General features: G+C 31.2%; 4 protein-coding genes across 9 annotated transcripts; 2 read left to right on the top strand and 2 right to left on the bottom strand.

The window, feature by feature from the left end:
• The first annotated feature begins 366 nt into the window (after positions 1–366).
• Positions 367–11,347, top strand: Cpsf73 (cleavage and polyadenylation specificity factor 73). Its single transcript, XM_088204875.1, has 15 exons — positions 367–541; positions 755–818; positions 888–985; positions 1,058–1,186; positions 2,722–2,989; positions 3,080–3,230; positions 3,303–3,478; positions 5,810–5,939; positions 6,007–6,182; positions 6,458–6,598; positions 6,665–6,773; positions 8,259–8,449; positions 10,754–10,879; positions 10,942–11,064; positions 11,139–11,347. Exons 1-15 carry the CDS (start codon positions 453–455, stop codon positions 11,238–11,240), a joined length of 2,073 nt encoding a protein of 690 aa, XP_088061001.1. The 5' UTR covers positions 367–452; the 3' UTR covers positions 11,241–11,347.
• Positions 3,548–9,197, bottom strand: LOC148226549 (delta(24)-sterol reductase-like). 6 transcript variants are annotated; one of them, XM_088204880.1, is made up of 4 exons: positions 9,120–9,197; positions 5,443–5,639; positions 4,767–5,034; positions 3,548–4,706 (listed from the first exon to the last, which is right to left on the bottom strand). In XM_088204880.1, the coding sequence occupies exons 2-4, from the start codon at positions 5,623–5,625 to the stop codon at positions 3,574–3,576; spliced, it is 1,584 nt and encodes a 527-aa protein (XP_088061006.1). In that variant the 5' UTR covers positions 5,626–5,639; positions 9,120–9,197; the 3' UTR covers positions 3,548–3,573. The 6 variants fall into 6 exon arrangements, with proteins under 6 accessions (XP_088061006.1, XP_088061007.1, XP_088061008.1 ...); XM_088204881.1 differs by lacking the exon at positions 9,120–9,197 and adding an exon at positions 9,014–9,089; XM_088204882.1 differs by lacking the exon at positions 9,120–9,197 and adding an exon at positions 9,034–9,085.
• yip2 (yippee interacting protein 2) lies at positions 11,336–14,723 on the bottom strand. Its single transcript, XM_088204883.1, has 8 exons — positions 14,638–14,723; positions 13,274–13,440; positions 12,991–13,122; positions 12,529–12,793; positions 12,180–12,355; positions 11,919–12,119; positions 11,704–11,858; positions 11,336–11,619 (listed from the first exon to the last, which is right to left on the bottom strand). The coding sequence occupies exons 1-8, from the start codon at positions 14,654–14,656 to the stop codon at positions 11,541–11,543; spliced, it is 1,194 nt and encodes a 397-aa protein (XP_088061009.1). The 5' UTR covers positions 14,657–14,723; the 3' UTR covers positions 11,336–11,540.
• Positions 14,724–17,791: 3,068 nt separating this feature from the next.
• On the top strand, positions 17,792–24,057 carry LOC148226546 (lipase member H-like). Its single transcript, XM_088204611.1, has 13 exons — positions 17,792–18,040; positions 20,254–20,404; positions 20,469–20,617; positions 21,119–21,364; positions 21,432–21,620; positions 21,777–21,939; positions 22,061–22,133; positions 22,478–22,553; positions 22,626–22,779; positions 22,847–22,992; positions 23,054–23,299; positions 23,446–23,791; positions 23,863–24,057. Exons 1-13 carry the CDS (start codon positions 17,998–18,000, stop codon positions 23,894–23,896), a joined length of 2,016 nt encoding a protein of 671 aa, XP_088060737.1. The 5' UTR covers positions 17,792–17,997; the 3' UTR covers positions 23,897–24,057.
• Positions 24,058–24,622: the final 565 nt, after the last annotated feature.

Genomic DNA, 24,622 nt, shown 5'->3' with positions numbered 1-24,622 from the left:
TTCTTCAATTTCAATTAAAAATATCTTAGTTATTTTCAAGGACTTTTTTTATTTATGTATTTTCAATACATTTTGAAAATATTTGCAAACTTTACTAACAGTTATATTTTGAAATAAACTTAATACAAGTACTTGTTTGATTAAAAATGTTTAATGCGGTCTAAGAATTTTTTTTTGTACTCCTTTGTTTGCTATAGCTTGATAGTATTGTTATCATAATATATTAGGCATTTACTTACTTACTTAAGGTTTGGACAGCCCTGGGTTAAATATTTTTTAATTAATGCAATGTAGTTTCCTGGTTATTGCTAAAATATTTAAAAAATAAATAAAAAGTCTGCAATTGTCAAAAGTTGACATATTTTTACCCCTGGTAACACAGTATAACCGGCGTGTTTGTTTGTAGAGACTCGACATTTTAATCGGATTATTGTTGATTATCTAACCAAAAAATGTCTGGAAACACAGCAGTAGCAGGCGCAGGCCCGGGTGGGCAACCGATACCTGTGGAAGAGAGCGACCAGTTACTCATCAGACCATTGTAATGTATATTTTTATCATTAAAATGAATACTTTTGTGCTTTTTCTGATTTTACATGATTTTAGTGTGTAAATGTCGATGCTATCATATTTATGATATTATAATATATCCGATATTTACATATACATTTCAGTTTTTAATAAAATTACTTATTAATGAAATATTTTAGGTTGTAACACGAGATTTAGGTTAAATTATAATTTTTTTTTATAGAGGTGCTGGACAAGAAGTAGGACGCTCGTGTATTATGCTCGAGTTTAAAGGCAAAAAAATTATGGTAAATATATTAATTAGAATTATTTTATTTTTATTGAATAACGATAATTATGAAAGTAAATATTTTTAGTTGGATTGTGGAATACATCCTGGACTCAGTGGAATGGACGCTTTGCCTTTCGTAGATCTGATTGAAGCTGATGAAGTAGATCTATTGTTAATATCGCAGTAGGTTCAATATAATAAATTAATTTTAATATGTATTTTATTTAAAGTTTCTTAATTTATCGTATTTTATAGTTTTCATTTGGATCACAGTGGAGCATTGCCATGGTTCTTGACAAAAACGTCATTCAAAGGCCGAGTTTTCATGACTCACGCTACAAAGGCAATTTATCGTTGGCTCGTTTCGGATTACATCAAAGTCAGGTATTAATGCACCTTTTTAATATATTTGTAAATAACCAAAAGTATTTCGTGTTAAATAAATATTTTCTTTTATGAACATAAGCACTGATTCTGACATAAAATATGTATGTACATCAGGGGTGGGCGGTGAATTACATTGCCTCTCGATCACTCGCGTGTTAAGTGACGAGAGTGAATGAGAAACAAGGACATGCTGACCGCATGCTCTTATCTCTCACTCACTCTCGTCACTTAACACGCGAGCGATCGAGAGGGAAAATATCTCACCGCCTGCGCCTAATGTACATATATGGTATTATAATGAAATTCATTCGTCCAATTATCTAACCCAAATTTTGACCAATAGGAGAGCGCAAAAAACAATTATTCCATTACCGAGCGTTCCCACTGCAACAGCGCCAACACGATTTTATTGTTTTTTATGTGAATATTTGACTTCTGAGAAGTAATAATTGTTTTTGCGCCCTCCTATCGACCAAAATTCGATTTGTATATACTTTGACCAATAAACTCATATCAGAAGTCTAGTAATATCGGTAAGGACAGCTATCATGTAATATCCAAGTATAGACAAACTATGAAGCAATATGTGAGATGCTACTTCTTTCTATATTTCTTCTTCCACTTATTTTCCCCTGAGAGATGAGTTGGCTTAATTTGAATAGACTTGGACTAATGAAAGTTTGTTAATTCGTGTAGGTTAGGTTTGGGTTTGAACAGAAAATGGACGTTTCGCAACTGTCAATCTGAGTTTTATAGACATTATAGAGCAGTATATAATATAGCGCCTATCAGTTAAATTATATTTTCGCTAGTAGAAAAATACATTTGCTAGTGAAAATGTATTTGAACTTCACCAGTGAAAATATAACTGCACTGAAAAATACACATTTATTGTAACATAAATAAATAATGATAAATATGTAAAAATTACTATGTACGAAAATCATATAATTTTACTAGCAATAAATAATCTTTTCACCCGTAAAAATATATATCTACTGGTGAAATTGTATTCCAATATGATAACACCGAAAGGATATATTTAAAAAAATATTTTCGGGATTGATTTTTTGTGAGAGATAACCGAGAATTTCTGGTTTAGAATCAGGGATGTCATTTTAGATTTTTCTACGGAGGGGGGCTGCAAAAGCTGCTCAGACAATGACCGTTTTTTTTTTAATATTTCGATTTTATTAGATTCATAGTATTTCATTAAATGTCATGCGGTTTTCTGGCTAAATTCAAAGGGGGAAAATGCACCCATCTGCCTTCCATAAAATAACGTAAACTAACAGAGCGAAACTCATAAGCTTATTTTAAAAAAATAATAATATTTTTCGTCTTTTTTGAATTAGTGCTTATTTTTGGACAAGAGCTTATAAAAATCATAAATCATATTAGTAGTTGGTCATATTTTCGGGGAAACACGGTATTAAAAAAAAATAAAATATGTGTTGGATGCTTCAGTCAGAGATGACAATTTGTGGTAATAGCTAATAAATAAATTCTAATGACTGATCTTCTGATTTCAGCAACATATCGACCGAACAAATGTTGTATACTGAATCGGATCTTGAAAGCTCAATGGACAAGATTGAAACCATAAATTTTCACGAAGAAAAAGAAGTTCAAGGAGTTAAATTTTGGACGTATAACGCAGGCCATGTTTTGGGAGCTGCAATGTTCATGATAGAAATTGCTGGTATAAAAGTATTATACACTGGTGACTTTTCTCGTCAAGAGGATCGGCATTTGATGGCTGCTGAAATACCAACTATTCATCCGGATGTTTTAATAACAGTAATTTTACTTTTTAAATTATATTTAAAGCAAAAGTGAAGTTTATTGAATTTAGCTAAAATTAACTAATAATGCATGTATATTTTTAAGGAATCTACGTATGGAACACACATTCACGAAAAAAGGGAAGACAGAGAAAGTAGGTTTACCACTTTGGTCTCAGAGATTGTGACTCGTGGTGGACGTTGTCTCATACCTGTATTTGCCTTGGGACGTGCTCAAGAATTACTACTTATTCTAGGTAATTTTTATTGTAGTATAAATTTGATTCCTATTAATTTAATGTATTATGTTTTTATTTTTATAATTTCAGACGAATTTTGGTCAATGCATCCCGAATTGCATAACGTGCCTATTTATTATGCATCGTCTCTTGCTAAGAAATGTATGGCTGTGTATCAAACATACATCAACGCAATGAACGATAAGATAAAACGACAGATTGCCATAAATAATCCTTTTGTGTTTAAACACATATCAAACTTGAAGGTAATGTATTATGAATTTTAAATCTAATAGGATATTTTGATTCGAATTGGTGTGAAAAATAAAAAATAGTTTTTATAATCAAGAACATATTTATTCTATTCTTTCATTCCAATTGCAAAAACATCGATTTCGGGCTTCACTTTATCATACAAATGCGGAAATGATTTATTTGCGTAATACTTCTCTCTCACTTTTTCATAGAGTGTCAAATCAAACATTTCATTAAACTCCTCTTTGTTCATGAATATATCTGCATATAAAAATGAATAACCTCCGACATCTCTCGTGAATTTTTCCATATCCCTCATCGCTTTTACTGGATTATAAGGCTTTTTATTTTTCACCTGTCCTGGCACTCCGTATATTCCGAGATCATTATACATGGCAAAATCCGTCCCGGGAATGATGTACTCAGACTTAGGTCTTTTCAATTGCCCCGATCCAGGACCTCGATCGTAGATCCGACATGGATAAACCAAAAGCGGGTATGCTTCAAACAGTTTTTCAGAAGTATTGATTTGATTTTCTAATTCATCGATGGGTAGAACTATATCTTGAAACACTTGCTTAGTAAAAGTGAAAGCTCTTATACCCGGCGTTGTGGTGAACTTTAAAAAAGCAGGCTTTGGTGGAAGTAGCCATCCGAATAATAATCTGAATAGTGGATTATTTCCAAAAGGAATCATGGATTCAACAACCCAAAATATAGCTCTGTTATGTCTCAATAGATATTCTCGTAATGGTATCAATTCTTCATGTTCTCCTCTGTCCAAGAAGCTTTGGACGTATTTATAAAACCATGGTTTGTACCATGTAGTCAAATTGTTAATACTCAAGTTTGGATCATAATCTGAAAACGTACCTGTCATCAAAACTGCTTCGTCTTTACTATATATCGTGGCTTCAACATAATCGGGTATTTCTTTTATATCACTATTTGCTCCAGAAACTTTTCTGATTTCGTCACAGTATTTCTTCTGACCTTTGATCGGAATGTATTTCATTTTTATGTAAGGTTTGACTGGTATTACACGTAAGGTCAACGCTACCAAAAACGCTAAACTTCCATGAGACCATGGAAGAGTTTTATATAAATCTGAATATTCATTATCGCTAGTCGCTTCAACAAAACTTCCGTCTCCAAGTACCACTTCGTACTTTGTTATGGTTTCATGGTATAATCCGACTTTGTGGGAATGAGTAGTCATTCCAGTCCCCATGGCGAGTCCTTTAATAATAAACGTAAAGGTTTTATTTACACATAATTATTATATTAATTTAGACGAACCTCCTAAAGTAGCGTCGGCAATTTCCAAAGTCACCGCCAGAGTGTATCCATTTGGTATTAAATACTTTGTGATTTCTCCGACTGTCACCATAGGCTCGACACGTACTGTTAAAGATTTTTCGTCAAATTCTAGTATGTCATATAAGAAAATGGGTATTTGGTGACATAGATCTTTTCGATAAAAAGTCGTGGAGAGCGATAACCAATTTGGTCTTGAAGTGCAAAGTAATTTATGGTCCACTTCCGGCATTTTGTTCCATTGTTGTACCTGAAAGTTTTCATTGATAAATAAATTCATATAGAAAATTATTATTATTATACTAAAGAAAAATTTAAAACATTACATTGTGAGTCAATGGCTTTAATAAAATGGTGCAACATATTATAGGTCCAATTATGTACATCTCAAAAGCAACGTGTATTATAATAGACCAATACAAAACCAGTTATTGAAAAATAATATATACGCAGAAACTGAATGTTTTTTATGTGATGTTTGTTTGCGTGTTTAATATAGGATTAAAGGAGAGTTCAACATGTCATCCATGAAATCTATTTGAGTGTCACATACTTTATATCTCAATAATAATTGATTATCTATTTGTTTAAGAGATATTTCTGTTATTTAACTAGTTATAAAATAATTCAACAGTCCTGTAATTTTGGGTAAACATACCTTATTTTGAATTTCTCGAACTCTGTCATCATGATACTTCGGGCTACTGAAGAACGTTTTATACAGCCAATTACGAGTTTGAAGAATCAGGTCAAATATAAAGCTCGCTGGCAAGCAAAATATAAGCACCACTAAACCTCGATTGTTTTCCAACCATCGTATTGCAGAATTCTTCAATGTCATTATAGTTTAGTTGACTGCAAAAGAACAACTGTCAGTATTATCTACAGCTTATTAATTTTATATATTATCTGTAATTTATTTTTAGTTTCATATCTTGCTTCGAAACACCTGTGTTTTATCTTTGATTATATACATATTACATTAAAATAATTATTCTGATTTTTTAATAAATATTTTGTTCTAGGGTATTGATCATTTTGAGGACATTGGTCCTTGCGTCATCATGGCGTCTCCTGGAATGATGCAGTCTGGTCTTTCGAGGGAGTTGTTCGAATCCTGGTGCACCGATCCCAAAAATGGTGTTATAATCGCAGGTGAAACTTAGTTCATACTTGCCAAATTCACATATTAGGCGTTGTTTTAAAATTATTTTAATTTCAGGTTATTGCGTTGAAGGAACGTTGGCTAAAACTATTCTTTCTGAACCGGATGAAATCACTACAATGTCAGGACAAAAGTTACCTTTGAAGATGACCGTCGATTACATATCGTTTTCTGCGCACACAGACTATCAACAAACTTCGGAGTTCATAAGAATATTGAAGCCGCCGCATGTGGTAAACTATTATTTTGAAGATATAAAAGCGAAAACGAAATTTAGGATTATCGGGTTTAGAATAAATCAGAGACGAAATATGTGATAGTTCTTATAATCAAAAATATGTATTTCAGATATAATTTTGGGTTAAAAATAAATAGTTTCATTGAAATTTGGTTAAGCTATCGAAGATACAAAAGCATATGAATGAGGACATAAGCGCTTTTGTTTTTAAACTACTCAAATGCTTAATCATGCTATTTATAACTTTTTATGAATGTGGTTAATATCTAGGTATTAGTTCATGGAGAACAAAATGAAATGTCCAGATTGAGAGGTGCTTTGCAAAGAGAACATGGAACATCTTTGACGCTTCACAGTCCTCGTAATACGCACGCTGTTCGTCTAACGTTCAGGGGTCACAAAACAGCTAAAGTATTAATTACATTTACATATAGATCTATCATTTTAAATACGAATTAACTACCGTTTCAATTAAAGGTAGTTGGAAAACTCGCCATTGATAAACCGACCCCGAGCAAGCAAATATCTGGCTTGATAGTAAGAAGGAACTTCAATTATCATCTGTTGGCGCCTGAAGATTTGAACAGTATGTATTTATAATATTTTATTCTTCATCGACAATGATAAGCCTGAGCCTTTCGGTTTTGGTCCCTCTTCTTTTCTCTTGTTCTTTAAATGTTCCCAGCTACTACAAATCGCAAGAAGAACTGTAAAATTCTCAGCTTTGAATATTCAGTTTCTTTATAATCTAGGTATTGCTTGCCTTTTTTCAACAAGACGTCGAGTGTTCTTTTACAGCGTTGGATCTAGCTCTCTCTCGTTACATTTTACTTTTCATTACAAAGAAAAGTTTACCAATTAAATTTAGTCACATAGCCTTTTTATATTTTGTACAATAAAACAGAACCTCTAATCAACCTAGTTACTAACAAAATCTTAATGACGTAAACATTTGCTTTGTGGTTCCCCACCCTACTATTTGACAAAGATTATCAAGATCAAGTATTTTTTTTATCTAAATTACCTATCTAAACATCAATGTATTATATAAAAATAAAAAATATATGTTCGGAAAAATATTATTTTTTGTTGAAACAAATTAAAAATATATCCGATTCTTTCTTCAATGATGACGTCGGATATGGGAATTCTCGCCAAAGTAGCAAAAATCAATATATATTATATTCCACCGTCATTCCACTAACCTGACAATATATAATTTCTATTCCACTAAAATGCGGGCCAATTGTCGAAAGAATATTTCATCTGTTCGGGAGTTTCTCAAGGCTCTAACCTAGGCCTTCTATTCTTCTCGTTATTTATAAATGTCAAATATGGCAGTTACAAATTCCAGTTTTCATTTATAAGTCAATAATTTTAAATTATTTAGATGCATTCAATCTGTTGCAGACTTTTTCTCTATGGAGATGAGCTTCCGTCAACTGTCTGCCTTTTAGTGTCGGAAAATTCCATATTGTCATTTTCCCGATCTCGTTCACCATTAGAATATTCCTATGATCTCTAGAGAAACTTCCATCAAATATATTGGAATCACTTTTGCTAGTAAATGGAGGTTCTCTCATGCACACAATATCTGCGAAAAACTTCCAATATGCTCAACTTTGTTATGAAGAACATGTTTCACTTTGATGATCCAATAGTTATGTCATTTAGTTCGCAGCATTCTTGAATCAAAATCTATATTTTGGAATCCCCAAATAACCAAACATTCTTGATCGAAAAATATCAGAACTGGTTTTTTAAATACCTTTATATAAGGATATTTAATTATTACCCATTCTTGTATCCCAACGTTTCTTTTAGAAGCGTTGGGACATGATTCGCTGAGTTCTCGCAGAAACTACTGAAGGGTGCTCTTGATAATTCAACCTTAGAATTCCACAGATTTAATTCGGGAAGCCCTGCATCGAATTCAAGTTCTCTTCCATTAGATCCTGTGCTTAAGGGGCTTATATAATAATAATTACTAGATCTATGATCATTATTTTCATTCATTTTAATTTTTGATTTATTTGATTTTCTCTATACTTATATTTGTATTCATTTCCAGAATATACAGAACTGAGTCAGTCAGAGGTGACGCAGCGTCAGTCGTTTCATTATTCTGGATCGATACCGCTATTGAAACACGTGTTAACACAAGTAGCTGGTAATATAGAAGTCTTAGAGGGTCCGGAGACCAAATGGCGTCTGTATAACTGTGTGGATCTCACAATCAACAACAAAACGATAACGATTGAGGTATGGAAATTTATAAATATGTCACATCATAAAACAATACTATATAGGCCAATAACAATTTTAGACCTTCCACCTTTGTACTTTGAAGTTTTTCACGGACCCGTTTATGTCAATTTAGCTGTTAATTGCCGTTAATTAAATGATGAACTTTGAGTTTTTTGTTGTATATATACTTCTGTTCTTCCTCAATTATGTCTAATTATTTATTATTATTAATTAACTTTTACCCTTGTAAGATTCCCATTGAAAATTGTTTTCTGAAGAGATTTTTCAAGTATAAGAATTAGAAAGAAAATACACACATATTTGAAGGTTACCTGTCACTGGAATGTCAAATTTATACGTGTATATGAATTAATTTTGATAGTATAATTTGGCAGGCGAAATATACTGAACTTTGCCCATGACTTATAAAAAAAGATTGGTCATTATTTATATAAATTATTTTGATAACCTTACTTATTTTTATATCTTGTTTAGAATTTTTTATGATAAGTTTAGTGATTAATTATACATAAAAGCAATGAACGAATATATTAATATAATTTTTTTTAATTTGTATACTTTTACATATTTATATATACTCAGAAAGAGGTCATCGAGTAAGGTAAATACAGGGTGACATCATTCGCTTGGAAACTATCAAAGTAGGGCACTAAAAATACACCACCTTTGACATTTGTTCGAGGAGGACATTCCTCAAAGGAGGACGTCTGGTCACCTTAATCCTTTGAGTGGCATCGCTGTAAATGTACAGTGATCGATCTTTCACGGTTTTTCTCTGATAGTTAAATATTTACATATATAACTGAAAAAATAATAAATAAAAAACATTATATTTATATAATAAAAATTTATTTATTGTAAATTATTTCTATAGAAAATAATAACAATAAATTAAAGAGTACGAAATAAATGATCATAACAAAAAATATTTTAGATTAATTTTATAAAAAAATATTGAGAAAATTACACAAAAGTCGAACAATATATAAAAAAATTGTAAAACAAATTAACGAAATTTAATAATATAAGTGATAAAATAAATTATTAAAACATACTGATACAAACAAGTAGTAAAATAACTGATTTTTTTTTTATAATTTACTATAAATGCAGTATAAAATAATAATAAATAAATAACAACAGAAATATTAATGCAAAAATATGTAAAATTAACTCACTCCTAGTGGTATACTAACAAATTAAAATAAAACTACAACTTGGGTTAGGTTAATTCTTTTAGGTTAGGTTTGGGTTTGAACAGCAAAATATGTATAAATTAATTCACTACTCAAAGGGGTTAGACATATTAACATATAATTAATTAGATGAAATTTATTTCATAATCCATAAGATACTGGTCTAATATTCTAGAGTTCCAAGCAGCTTGGACAAGTTCTTAAAAAATAACATTATTTACGTTTTTAGATTATAACCCAGATGAATATGTTATTTGATGTATTTTCACTTTTTGTGTATTTTTTTCTTTTTGACTTAAAAATTGTGGTTAATTCCAAAATTAAAGTCAAATGAATGGTAAGTTATGACACCCGGACAATTTATTAAATTGAAAGACCATATTTCATTACAAATAAATACTCATATTTTTTGCGTGACATGCATAACATAACCTTAAATAATCTATGATACTTTTTCATAAAATTCAATTATCAAAAATTATTTTTTCCGTTAAATCAACTTTGATAAGAGAAGAGGCATGAATATATGTATATAGAGCTGATTTTTTAATAAATCTTAAAATAGGAACACGTTAAAAATTTGTTATCAACTTTTTTTTTAGCTTTCGGGATTTGTCTTCCTTGAACAAAAATTTCCGAAATAACTTTTGAATAAAAAATCCTGCAACAATAATAACCTTTTTATTTTTAGTGTCTTTGATATTTTCAAAATCTGTTCACGTAATAATATAGAAAGAAAAGTTCGATTTTCGGCTATGCCGATGACATGATACTCATCACTAAGCATTTAATACGAACACTACAAAATTTAGGCAAGGTCTATAATCAACAAGCCAGAATTTCTAAGAATAATATCAAAGATTATAAAAGACAAGTGGAAACTTGGTTTATTGAGACGATATATGTATATATATATATAAACGACTACCTAGATATAATTGGAATGTAGATTTTCTAGATGTAAGACATATTAGATAGGCACTTAAACTGGAGATATTTAAGAGCCCTTTTGAGAGGGTTATTACTTGTTCACAATTGATTAAGATACGTTCATATAAATTACAAAGGATCTTAAACTAGAATATTTTTATCATTATTACAGTGGGTAGCACAACCGATCACAGACATGTATGCTGACGCAATTGTCGCAGGAGCGATTACTGCTTCAATGATTCCAGTCCCGAAAACTCTTCCTATGATACCGAAACAAGATAGGATGCACTTTAAAGTAGGTTAATTTATTTACACTATCGTCATTATCTTTTTATGAATCTTAAATATATATTTAAGGAGTGCGTCATTGAGATGTTTCAAGACATGTTCGGAGAAGATTCAGTTCCTAAGATGTTCAAAGGCGAAAATCTCGATGTGTCCATCGATGGAAAGATAGCTCATATAAATTTGGAAAATCTGGTAACAGTTTTATTGTCAGCTATTTTATTATATTATTTTATACGATATTTTACTGATTATTTTAACATTCACAGGAAGTGGTTTGTGAAGATGATGAGACATTCCAAAACATTGTTTATACTGCGGTGACCAAACTCCATCAGTCTATAATGCCTCCTAAGATAGTTAGTAACTAAACTCATTATATTTTTGACTGGGTGCTTGCATATTGTTTAGACAAGTACCCGGTTATTGTACAGTTTATATTTTTAATAAAAATAAAATCATCGTAAGTGTATAAAAATATATTTTTCATTTCAATATATATGTATAAAAGAATAATATTGTAAAATTGTGTGATTTACATAATTCAATTATTAAAAATTTGAACCAGTTCAATTACATATATCAATAAAATTTATTATTAACTTAATTAGTTTGTGTATATAACATTGTCAAAAAATTAAATTTTGGCACTTGTGTAAAAACATTATGTTTTATACTTCAACTAATAATGCTATTCCTTGTCCTCCACCGATGCAAGCAGATCCAATTCCACGTTTCAGTCCTCGTCGTCTGAAAATTAATCAAAGTCGTAATATTTTTTATTAAATCACTAGTGACTATTTTATTTTAATATTTGAAGATTATTTTACTTACTTTAATTCGTAAATAAGATGACCAGTAATACGAGCACCCGACGCTGCCAAAGGATGTCCAAGAGCAATGGCTCCTCCGTTGACGTTTAACTTCTCCATGTCAAGGTTCAAAGCTTTGGCGCAAGCCAATGTTTGCACTCCGAATGCTTCGTTGATCTGCAGATAAGAATTTATTTAAATATTTTTTTAAACAGTGATGATAAATTGAGCACATACTTCGATAAGGTCGATGTCGTTGAGGGTGAGTTTTGTAGCTTTTAGCAAGTTTTGGATGGCCGAGACAGGTCCGATTCCCATTATGCTCGGTTCCACGCCGACTGTAGCCCAGCCGGTTAATCTCGCTAACGGAGTTAAACCTTCAGCTGACACGGCTTCTTCACTAGCCAATAATATAGCACCAGCACCATCGCAAATGCCCTGTAATTTTTTTTTTATGCATAATCGGTTTTATTTTATGAAATGTTTAAAAAGACTTACAGATGCCGTTCCGGCTGTGACGACGCCGTTTTTCTTGAAGACTGTCGGCAGCTTAGCCAAACCTTCCAATGTAGTTAAAGGTTTTGGATGCTCGTCGACAGTAATATCGACGTCTTTCCTCTTAATGTTGACGGTCACGGGAGTAATTTCAGAAGCGAACACACCAGCATCGTTTCCTTAAATAAATATATAATAAAAAATTGATAAAAACATGTTTTTATGATTTAATAATAGATAACATATGTGCCTGTCAAAGATGACAAAATTTATTAAGTGTTATCACTATAATAAGCAACATATTATTATATTATATGTATATTATAATTGATTGATATATTTTTTAACAGACCTGCTTTCCAGAGTTGCTGGGATCTATATGCAAATTTGTCTACGTCTTCTCTGGGGATTTTATATTGCTCTCCCAAATTTTCGGCTGTCAACGCCATGGGAAGTTTGCAGTAACTGTCCGTGAGTCCGACCCAGAGAGTATCCTCGAATGAGATAGGCACTCCGAGTGATGTGCCGAAACGTATATTTCTCACTGCAAACGGGGCTTGCGACATATTGTCGACTCCTCCCGTCAATGCAATTCTGGCAGTTCCAGTTAAGATATCCTGCAATAAAAAATATTAAAATAAACACAATAGACATTTATGCATTCCATGATGAAATTAGACATAAGTCTAATTAGAAATATGTTTGTTCTTTTCGAATTAAAAATTTTGAGTTTGCTTTTTCTGTGATATTATACTTACATAACTTTTAGAGTAAGATTAGTTTTAATCTTTTAAAATTCAATATATGTACATACTTGCGCGCCATTGACGACTGCTTGAAATCCAGACCCGCACAATCTGTTGATAGCCAATGCTGGTTTTTCAATAGGAATTCCACAACGAAGTGAAACGTGACGAGGCAAGAAAGCACCATCTGGTGATGTATTCTTAAAAAAACAAAAATTACAATAACACATTATGACATAATATTTATAGTCTGGTAGATAAGATATTAATAACAGTACTTTGATCTTTTGCAAATTTAATCATCGAATAATTTTATTCTTACAAATTATATAATTACTTAAGTTTACTCACAGTCAAGACGTTTCCGATAATAACTGTGTCAACTTTATCTGGTGAGACTCCTGCAGCTTTCAAGGCGGCGACTGATGCTATTGTTTGTAGATCGGCGCTGGATTTACCCTTGAACGCTCCACCAAACGAACCGAATGGCGTGCGTTTAGCACCGACGATAAAAATACCTATGATAAACAATATAAAAAAGTTAGATTATTATGATTATGTTGCTATGTAAAAATGTGAAATTGAGATAAATGAATATCCATTTCATAACACTTACTTTCTATTTGGGTGATAAAAAAGTTAATTTAATGACACAGAAATGTTGCAGAAAAGTTTGAAAAATTGCTGAGAATTAATTACGACATTGTATGTTGAATGAATTTTAAAAAGGAAGTAGTGTTATACAAGTTTTGATCCAGGGGCTTATCCTTAAAATATGATCCTTGCACTAGATGTTCCATCAGAGCTGATGATAAACATCTCGAGGCTGACATTTAGAGAACTTTGAAGAAATATTGAGTATTGCCGATTGAAACGTGTTTAGTTGTCGCATATTTTGTCACCAGAAAAGGAATTGATTGACCTGGAATGGGAACTTTTACAACATTCCATATACACCGATCATTATAAAACATAGTCATAGTTCATTTTGTGTTCACAGTGATGTTACAATTACAACTTTCAATAGTGATAATACACATTACTGGTATTCTAGCTAAGTTATTTATTGTAATATCGAAATAACAGTATTAAAACTATTTACTATGACAAAATCATTTCAAACTATTTGAGTCTCGTACAAGTACGATATTCCAAAAAGGGATAATGATTCCATTTATAACTTGGACTTGCGTTAGTATACGCCAATCACTAAATATTATATGCTGACACGTCAAACATACAAAAAGTAAACAATTATATCTAAATTCGTTTCATAGAACAAAGTATTTATGTAAATGCGCATATGTATCTCTTAAAATAATTAGTCTCTGTTAAATAACACCTATTTATTATATGGAGAGAATTTTGTTTCACATATTGTTTTGTATTAAATTAACAAAATAAAAATATCAAGACTTAATTCTTATACCCATTATCTTAATTTAATTAGATTGGCATTGAAATAGAAAATAATCGATGATAATATCAACTTATCAACGAATTCAATGTACAGTACAGTACAATTAGTGAAAATGAATTATTTATTAATATAAAACGAATTATATAAACTAATCATGAAAATAAAATGGCGTCACTTAATAAGTAAATTCGGTTATTTTTATTTTCAAAGGAAATATAATTTGAAACAATAGGATTTTAAATATAATTTTACTTTTATAGTAGGATTTTTTTATCAAAACCAGTGAAATAAATACCTTTTACTGCAGTAGACATCGTGTCAAAGTCCAAATGGTGCAAACTAAAAACCGGCGCACGCACGACGAATACCAATCAGTCGACTGAGTGCTTTTATTGCTACGTGCGAATTTATTGGCCATAAGTCGTCTGATTACGTCCATATGATGCTTCAAAACGTCATATGCTTTTCGACAAGTTATTTAGCTGATAAAAATATCCAGGGGCGGGCTCATCTTTTATTTGCTACTAATAATTTAAATCTATTTCTAACAAGTTTCTGTTGATTTCTAAGTTATATAAAATAGCAACGTCGTTAGATTTGAATTAAAAAAAAATAGAATGTAGAAGATTCACAACGCTAAATAAGATTATAAAAATTAAACACTTATTTTCTAAAATCAGAGACAATGTTCGATATTACCCCCACTAGCGTTAATTAACATTGTCTTTTCAGTGCAAAAACATTCATTTTTTTTATGTACATACAAAAATGCGTGAGAATTAGTAATACAAATATTACTATGAAATAATCATTATATTTAATAAGCTGCAATAATTTTTATACTATAAGTGCCGAAAACAAATAAATGCATTGAACATCGTAACTCTTTTGTATGGATGTAGAAATTTAACGTATCGAGTATTTATTTACATAAATATTAAAAAATCAAGTTGAAAACTTCTGTACACTTCTCACACGTTTGATTGTATTAAAGAATTAATACATGATTTTGCTTACAGTATATTTAGTTTTATTACTTTGTAATTATCTAATTTAATGTGTAAATGTATCGCAAAGGAATATCTAAAATATTAACATTTTATTAGACATATGTATATAGAGATATTCAAATAATGATAATTTGTACACTTAGTCTACATCACAGTACAGGATAGGTTTAAGTCGTTTTCGTGAAAAAAAACAATAGTGTATTATTTAGTTAATAACTTTACGTTCAATTAACTTAGTGTCAATGTAAGATTTACAAATTATTGAAAAAGTTTTATTTCCTTAGCGCACTACTTCTCTTATTACAGTATCTAATCTGCTTTGCAGTTCCTAGACCATGTTCTCTTGCATATCTAGTTTTGGTAAAAGTTTTATAAACGAAAATCACTTTTTTTAATGTATATTTTTTGTATTGATTTTTTAATTATTTGGATTTATTAATTATATTTCTTTTATTAACGCATTTAAGTGTTCAGTAAGAGTATCTATTTTTAGATCACGGTGTGACATCGAGTTGCTGACAAACCATGGAGCATTTGACGCGGGTCTGAAGTTTTATCGCGTACTTACGGGTATTAATTATGTATCCTCAAATCGAGGAATCGTACAAAATTGTAGATATTATTATAGATTAGTAATTTATTTTTGATATTTAACTTACTTTTACGACAAAAGAGAAAATATAGTTTTGCTCTGGTTGTTTTATTTTTTAAAATTAGTTTAATCTATATGAGATTTCCAAAAAAGTTTAGAACCTAAAGTGAAACCTAGATACTTTGCCATATTTTGACACTCATTTATATAATTAAACATTTGAACTTTTGCTAATTTATCTACAGCAAAAGCTTTTTTCTTCTACGAGAGAACATTATTGCGACGCTTTTAATGGGATTTGCAGTGACTAGTTATTTATCTGATCATTTTCAACCATTTTTATTGTTTTGAAACTTATCACTCAATGGGGATTTATATAAGAAAATAAAATTGTGATATTGTTGGCGAATAAAGTAGTGATATCATTCGTGAATATTGCAAATAGCAAGGATCCTAAAATTAAACCTTAGGGGACGCCAGCAGATCATAGAGTAGGGTCTGAAAGTTGACAAATTATTTTTAATTTTAATTCGCAATAAACGTTACTGGAAATTTTATTTCAATTGTTTTATATATAATGCCTGCGTGCTAAATGCGATTGAATGCTTTAGCAATGTTCATAAATACTGCTCCTGTAGTTACTTTTTGATGCAAAGCCCCTTTGAATATATTTCCCAACTCGATGTAGTTTATCCGTGGCGGAATAAGATGAGGTCAAATTGTTCTTCATACAAGATATTAGGATTAACATGTTCTAGTCTTTTTTTTTCCACATAATAGAAGGAAGGGTAGTATCTGGTTTACGAAAAACTGTTACGTCTGCCAGCTTCCAAGCACGGGAGAGAGACGTCTATATAAGATTTAATAAGTATTTGATGGCAATCAGTGGAAGAATTTTAATGGCTTTATTATCTGGGAGTGTTAAGGTTCGAAAGTTGATGAATAATATTTTCTAGCTCGTTAGTGTTACTGTGTAATTTTTTCACAAAAGTTTTTCAAAATATTAGTTAATTTGTATTTTAATTTTATTTTCAAGTTTACTATTATCACCTCTGCATTGATTTTGAAGACTGTTGTCAAGAGCATCAGCTTTTACTCTACGGTGTAAACTAGATTTAGCATTGGGGTTAATTTTTTTAATTATTGAAGGCTAGCGATATAAATTTTTTGATAAATTTTAAAGGGAATTTAAAAAAAATTCTCTTTTTAAATATTATAAAATCAATATGTCACACTAGGTAATATAATATAAAGTGACTCATGAATACCGAATTTAGATTTTTATATAGCTTAAGAGATTAAATATAGTTATTTATAAATATATATTTATATATATATATATATATATATATATATATATATATATATATATATATATATATATATATATATATATATATATATATATATTAAATTATATGTATGCATCTTACGTTATTTAAACAATAAGGGTATCTTAAAGTATTCTTATATGAGATTTATTAAATTAAGATAAATTAACAATAGTATCGAATACAATTATTTAACTAAAAAACAAATAACTATTTTATATAGCCCTAATAAAGATTTCTTATCTCTTCACAAACATTGACATCTAAAGAGGCAATGTTCGTTTCGTAAACACATATTATTTATTTCAAGAGCATTCTCGAGTACACACATGGGCAGCAATTATATGTCTATGAGAAAGAAGACGACGTGAAAGCGTTATGGTCCGAATATTATAATGTAGGTGACATTTTCATACAATGCCAATCATCGGCCGCGTGTTGCGAATTTCACTCAGTGGCAATTTGCACGCTGAATGTCTAATTAGAAGATTGTTTCGGAGAATCGGTGACACGATTAATCGTAGCGACAGGTGAGAGTGACAAGCGGTCAGTCATAGGTATTATTTACGAGCGGCCAGCTGCACTTCCTACACACAGCTTTGTGAGGAGAGTAGCATGTTTCATGTGTAGTTTTGACACTGAAATCGCTAACCGACGAGTGTGTTATCGTTTGAAATTTACCTCTGAATGCCATCGACGATAAGGATAGATCCGCTCTAAAAATGGCAAATCGTTTCATGGGCGTTTCAATGATGCTGATAACAGGTACGAGTTTACTTTTATGACTCGCGTTAGTGCAAGGGACGAAGTTATATGAGTGAATTCGTTGACTTCTGTGTTGATGTAATTTTAATATTATTTATATACATTGCGATAGTTAAAAAATAGGCTTGTAAGAAAAGTTCTGAAAAACTCTCATACACATTTTTTTAAATAGAGCAACGAAAAGCTAACGAGTTTTTCTTCAAATCATATATTTTCTTTGCAATTATAATATTTCTCCAGAACTGTAATTTCACTGAAAATTTGGCAGCGGAAAAATAGTAATAAACAATAATGTTAAGATAGTGTTATCACGTAAATGTTTACCTAAAACTGTTCACACAGATAAAATAAATCCATACTTTTGGGAACTGTATTATATATACATAATTGTATATATTCGAACAGTTTCAAGGTTGAGTAAGAACTTTGATCGCACTAATAAACATAATAATGGCAATAAATATATTTAATAATAATATAACAATAAAATTATTAACATTTATTTTTTAATAATTAGAAATCATCTAAAGATAAATACCGACTGTATAATAAAGTTTTAGATATTTAAAATAAATTTTATGTATTCAAAATAATGTTACGCTCGAATTACGGTTGGGGAACTGGGCTAAATAATCCTAAATGGTGTAAAAATAAAATAATTATATAATGTAGACTTTACAATACATACAATTGCAGAAAAAGTACTATTTAAGACACAATGATTATATGTGTATGTTATACACATATAACATATGACGAGCACGGTAGACCAGTTAGTGACTAATTTCTTAAAGACATGGGCTCAAATCCCATACGTACTCTAGTGTTTTTAAATTTCTATCGTGTCTAGAAGTTCAAAATTAATTATTAATATACAATTATAACTTTGATCTATTATCATAATTTCATTTGATAATAGAGCAGAATTTCATTGAGAAATAATAATTTGATCAGATATTTAAGTCCATTCCACTGTAAATAACCTTCTTCTTTAAATTAAGAAATTGACTCTGTAAAAATAAGTCTTAATTTAAAAATAATTTGTTTAGTCTGTCTGTCATAATTTGTAAAATAAATATTGCGTACCAATATCTTTGTAGTCACCGGCAATATCAAAAATTGCAACTCTACTTTGATTTTCATACATTGTTTTTGAATCAATGTTTTCTTTTGGATTCATATTATTAATTAGTAATATTATTATATGTTATGCATTGAAAATTTATATGGAAAGTTATCACTCCAGCAATTTGATTATGTAATGCGTTTGACTACGTAAATTAATACTCTTTTTGTACTAAGCTCTTAGGCCGGTTTCACACGTGCCGGATAGATTCACCCGGCACCGGGCCGGCGCCGTTTACAAAGCTTTCACACGTAGCCGGTCTCTGGCCGGTTTCTGGCCGGTTTCTTCCCAACCCGACCTATACCCCGTCAACTGGTGCCAGTAATTTAGGATTAACGGCTTCACATAAGTCCTTCCACACATTTCGCGTTATTTTTTTATTTTTGTATGTATTCTACTAAGATAATTAAAAGAGATTGCATTAATATAATTAAAATTTCGAGGTCTATTTCTTCCGCTATTGCCTAAACACGAGGAATATATATTATATTTTATTATAAGATACCACAATCACTGTCAACGGCCCGGTTCATGTTTGAGTTTTACCCCCACCACACTCAACTCGGTACCCGGCGCCGGACAGTTTAGTGAGCGCGGCCGGCGACAACCCGGCAGTCAGCGTCGGGCCGGCGCCGGGTAGATTTGTCCGGCACGTCTGAAATGATAGGTACTAGCCCATACAACACCATCCCCACTACACGGCGCCGGCCCGGTGCCGGGCAAATTCACCCGGCACGTGTGAAACCGGCCTTAGTCTATCGATACCGTATGCGATTGTATAATACGAAGTCCCACTATTAACTAAAGCGTTACGCTTAGATATTATGTATAAATTATGACAAATGACTAATATGTGTGATGTACACTTATAGATTAAAATATGTAAATAATCGATAATGATATACACTACACAACTGCCACTCCCAGTTTTACGTTTCAACAATAATTATATAATTTGTTTGCTGAGTTAATTTTTTTATTAAAAACTATATAAATATAGACACTACACAATATAACTAAAAAGAAATATTGCATATAAAATAAGATTTTATACTATTTTGTATAAGTAACGCAATTTTTTTCTTAGTTTCAGCCCTCAAGTTAAATTTGAACACTCGATATGATCCAGTTTGGTTTGCGAGTGTCGAACAATTTGCACCAGTTCACGTACACAACAGGACACAAACTGCCATGCCGTACTTTTCAAACGTAGATGTTGAGTTTAGACTTTTCACTAGGTAACTGAAGTAAAATAATTGGAAGTTTAGATCGTTTTCATAAAAAAAACACAAATAATTACAGAAAAAATCCGGTAGACTATCATATAATTGAACTGGACAATGCTACTACTCTTCAAACTTCCAATTTTAATATACAGAGGCCAATCAAGATCTTGACCCATGGTTGGTATAACAACGGCAGCAGCCCTATGCCCATGAACCTCAAAGATGGTATTGATGTTATGTTTAAAAATGTAAATAGTAACAATAGTAACTAATATGTGTTGAACGGTGTTTTTTTGTAAACAATATATCTGTACGGCGCTCGTACGCTCCGGGTTATCCTCTCGCACTAATAAAAACTATTGTGTTGTGCTTATTGATACTCTTTAATGTTGTAGTTGTAGATTTCGTAATATTATCTGCGTCTCGTAATTCAGTAGTTTTCAAAAGTCGGGCAAAACTCTGCGTCTCGATTTCGGACGTCAGGCCATTGTTGACGTGAAGAGGGAAGCGGCTGATTTCTTGATATTAGTCGTTAATTGACAGTGTAGCTCTAGTAGCTGCAAGTTCAGACGAACTTATCTGGTGAAAGTTTTTTTGGAAGTGTGATTAATTAACACAATTAACTCAAGTATTTTTTTTTATCTTAAAATGTTATTTCAATTTTATTTTTATCTTGACGACGAACTAATTGGACTCTACAGTATAACACATATTTTTAACTTGCAGCATATCTAGTAGCAAGTGATCTGAACATATTCGTAGTAGACTGGGACTACGCTGCTAATGTTAACTACGTATGGGCTAGCTACAACGTAGCCGAAGTGGGGCACAAGTTAACCGCATTCCTGAATTTCCTCATCAGAGAAGGAGTTTCAATGGACGACGTTCATTTGGTAGGACATAGCCTGGGGGCTCACGTGGTGGGAATTGCGGGCGCATTTGTCGAAAAGGGTCCGATTCACACAATCACTGGTGAGGCGATCTATATTACATACCAAAACTCGGTTCGAATCGTTAATTAGATAACATACATGTTCAGGACTGGACCCAGCATTACCGTTGTTCACTGAAGGCAACAAGGACGCTCGATTGGACCGTCACGACGCCAGATTTGTGGAAGTCATTCACACGTGTGCTGGGTATTTAGGTTTTGCGGCTCCCATTGGTCATGTGGACTTTTATCCGAATGGAGGAAAAAGTCAACCAGGCTGTGGAACGGATTACAGAGGTTAGTTTCAATGTTAATTCATTAAATCCACCGATACAAATACATATGTATATTATTACAATTCCATATAAAATAATTATTACTTCATGTGAAATAAATTACTTTTTTTGGCTTGTGAAACGAATTTTGTGATATTATATTGTGTATTTTTTATAGGTTTTTGCGCTCATAACAGAGCCCATAGATTCTTTTCAGAATCTATTTTATCCGATACCCCATTTGTAGCCATACGGTGCGAAAGTTACGAGAGCATTGAAGAGGGATGCTGTAAACCCACGGGAGAGACTCTGAATATGGGCGGATTTCATGTTAATTTCGGGTAATTTCTCAGAATATACGCATTTAAATATATAATATATATATATATATATATATATATATATATATATATATATATATATATATATATATATTTTTAAAATATTTTTTCTTAATTATAGGGAAGAGGGAGTATATTACTTAACTACTAATAGTGACCCACCGTTTGCAAAGAAAACGAAAAGGAAACGTCCAAAAAAATATTAAAATAACTAGAATAATACTACCTAATTTATTATATTATATTTAAAAATAAAGTTATTATATTATGTAAGAATTATTCTCATTAGTATTTATTTTAACATTATTAAAAAAAGTCACTTGCGCATGATATAAAATAAATCAATTCATTCTTATACTGAGGTAAAAGTACATTGATCTTTAACTTTGTTAATGAAATGGCACGTTAACATATTTGCAATGGAGATGCTTACAGCAATAAAGATATTATCATAATATCAATGAATCTGCATAGATAAGAGATTCACATCTACTATATAAAGCTATTCGCCACTTAATTAATATTATAAATTCACCAGTACTTCTCTGTGTTGATTAAATATTCATATAATATGAACCAGCAAGATGTACTTTGTATAATAATTTTATTGATCGGTAAATATTTTTATTATTATATATGGTATAACAGTTTTTTATAAGAAATTTTAATATATGATAATATTATAGCTAGCATATCATACAGTAGTACGATTAGCGACGAGTACGAAAGTTATGCTCTGGTTTCTGATGATTTTGGGAAAATTCACAACATATCTTTAATTTCGAGCTTTTTAAGCAAAATTATTAAAAATGGAAGACCTGAATTTAGACTATATACCAGGTATTAAAAAGCTTTATATGTATATTTTATATTATGTAATACAATTTTATTTTTTATTAAAATTTAGGCGTGGCTCTTCTATGGAATTACTTCAGACGGATAATCCAACAATTCTTTCGGAGTCGTCGTTTAATCCCAACACGAAAACTTGGATTTACACTCATGGCTGGTTAGGAAATGGTTATGATAGTAAAATATTGGCAATAAAAGAAGGTAAAACGACAAATTAAAAATAATAATTTCAAGTTACATAAGATTATTTTTTTATTTGTAGCTTATTTATCGATGCGTGACGTTAACGTTATCATATTAGATTGGTCAGACGTTGCAAGTAATCTATATAAGTCTGCAAGATTAGGAATGATAGAAATTTCAGTAGAATTAAGTAATTTTTTACAGTTTCTATCAAGCACCGGTTATCCTTTAAACAATATAAATATGGTGGGACATAGTCTGGGAGCTCATCTTATGGGATTAGCATCAAAGCGGCTACATGGGGATACAGTCGCGACCATCACTGGTAAAATTAACATTTTTAAAATATATAATTATTTTACTATATCATCTACCATCACTATGAATAAATCATAAAGATTATAAAGTTAATTGAAAAGGTGACTTGTAAATATTTATTGATCATTTAAATGTATTATAATATAATTTCAGGTTTAGATCCAGCTTCTTTGTACTTTCATTTATCTAATCCCGAAGAACGTCTGTCTGATACTGACGCTTCTTACGTTGAAATAATTCACACAAACGCTGGAGTTGCAGGATTTTTGCTTCCTATTGGACACGTTGACATATACGTCAACGGTGGGATAATTCAGCCAGAATGTGGTATGCAGCTAGTGGCTTGTCCTCACTTTAGAGCTATCAACGTTTATGAAACAGGTATAAAAAATCCAATATTCGCAGTCCAGTGTACAAATATGGGCGAGGCCATGAAGAATAGGTGTACAGCAACGAGCGAATACAGCCAAAGAATTGGTGGTGATCTGCCGAAAGAATGGTAAGTCATTTAAATTTATTCATTATCATTATCTGATATTACTAGAATTTAATTATTTTTAATAATTTTAGGAAGAAAGGGGTATACTCATATTCGACTAAGTAATACGAACTGCCACTCCAAACATGTGTATTTATGTGTTCTCACTAATGTATAAAAATAATTAGGGATTATATTGTGGGAGTTTAAACTCAGATCTTGCAAAATTCCAACTTTAAGGCCTAACGATAGAAGTGAGTTCTCAGCAATAAATAATTGCGGTGAAAGCTGTTATTATTAACAAACTACCTATTAGCATATCCACTTTGAGACGTTAATCACTTATAAGCACCCAAGTAGCAAAAAAACTACTCTCTGACTGGAAAGGATAAGTTTTATAAGAAAAGTAAGTTTTACCCTGCGAAAAATATTATTGTTCTCCTACCCCTTTGTTATCGATCGCCGGAATGGCCATCTGTAAGTTTCACTCTTAAGGCGTATGCAATTGGATAATCAACATACTCGTCTGTGATTCACCAGAGTTGTCTTGTACCTGCAATATAACATATGCGATACTTAATCATAGAGAGGGGCAGACGGAGTAAAACGCTAGGAGAGATGCTAAGAGTTAAGAAAACAGATCACGGTTGACGATAATTGAACTGAATCGAATAGCAGCAACTACATTTATATTTATATATCTGGTAATTAATATATGCTAATAAAATAAACTGTAACCAGATTTTTCTGCGTTTATTTTGACTGAAAAGTCACACCTCTTTAGTCTGAAAACCCGAAAATATTTTAATTAACTTATTTCTGCTCAATTATAATATAAATATATACATATTA

The sequence above is a fragment of the Plectrocnemia conspersa genome, unplaced genomic scaffold, assembly GCF_051122295.1.
Source record: "Plectrocnemia conspersa isolate PC_06_02 unplaced genomic scaffold, ASM5112229v1 ptg000014l, whole genome shotgun sequence".
In the NCBI taxonomy this organism is placed as follows: Eukaryota; Metazoa; Arthropoda; class Insecta; order Trichoptera; family Polycentropodidae; genus Plectrocnemia; species Plectrocnemia conspersa.
This window is presented reverse-complemented; position numbering and strand designations above follow the sequence as displayed.

Coding starts and splice junctions, on each gene's coding strand:
- Cpsf73 (XM_088204875.1), top strand. CDS start 453: ATGTCTGGAAACACAGCAGTAGCAGGCGCAGGCCCGGGTGGGCAACCG. Junction 6,599..6,664: donor GGGGTCACAAAACAGCTAAA/GTATTAATTACA, acceptor TTTCAATTAAAG/GTAGTTGGAAAACTCGCCAT. Junction 8,450..10,753: donor ACAAAACGATAACGATTGAG/GTATGGAAATTT, acceptor TCATTATTACAG/TGGGTAGCACAACCGATCAC.
- yip2 (XM_088204883.1), bottom strand. Junction 13,123..13,273: donor TTATCGGAAACGTCTTGACT/GTGAGTAAACTT, acceptor TGTTTTTTTAAG/AATACATCACCAGATGGTGC. Junction 12,356..12,528: donor CCAGCAACTCTGGAAAGCAG/GTCTGTTAAAAA, acceptor TATTTATTTAAG/GAAACGATGCTGGTGTGTTC.
- LOC148226549 (XM_088204880.1), bottom strand. CDS start 5,625: ATGACATTGAAGAATTCTGCAATACGATGGTTGGAAAACAATCGAGGT. Junction 5,035..5,442: donor TTCGAGAAATTCAAAATAAG/GTATGTTTACCC, acceptor GAAAACTTTCAG/GTACAACAATGGAACAAAAT. Junction 4,707..4,766: donor TGCCGACGCTACTTTAGGAG/GTTCGTCTAAAT, acceptor TTATTATTAAAG/GACTCGCCATGGGGACTGGA.
- LOC148226546 (XM_088204611.1), top strand. CDS start 17,998: ATGGCAAATCGTTTCATGGGCGTTTCAATGATGCTGATAACAG. Junction 21,365..21,431: donor TCCGATTCACACAATCACTG/GTGAGGCGATCT, acceptor ATACATGTTCAG/GACTGGACCCAGCATTACCG. Junction 22,134..22,477: donor AAACGAAAAGGAAACGTCCA/AAAAAATATTAA, acceptor TAAATTCACCAG/TACTTCTCTGTGTTGATTAA.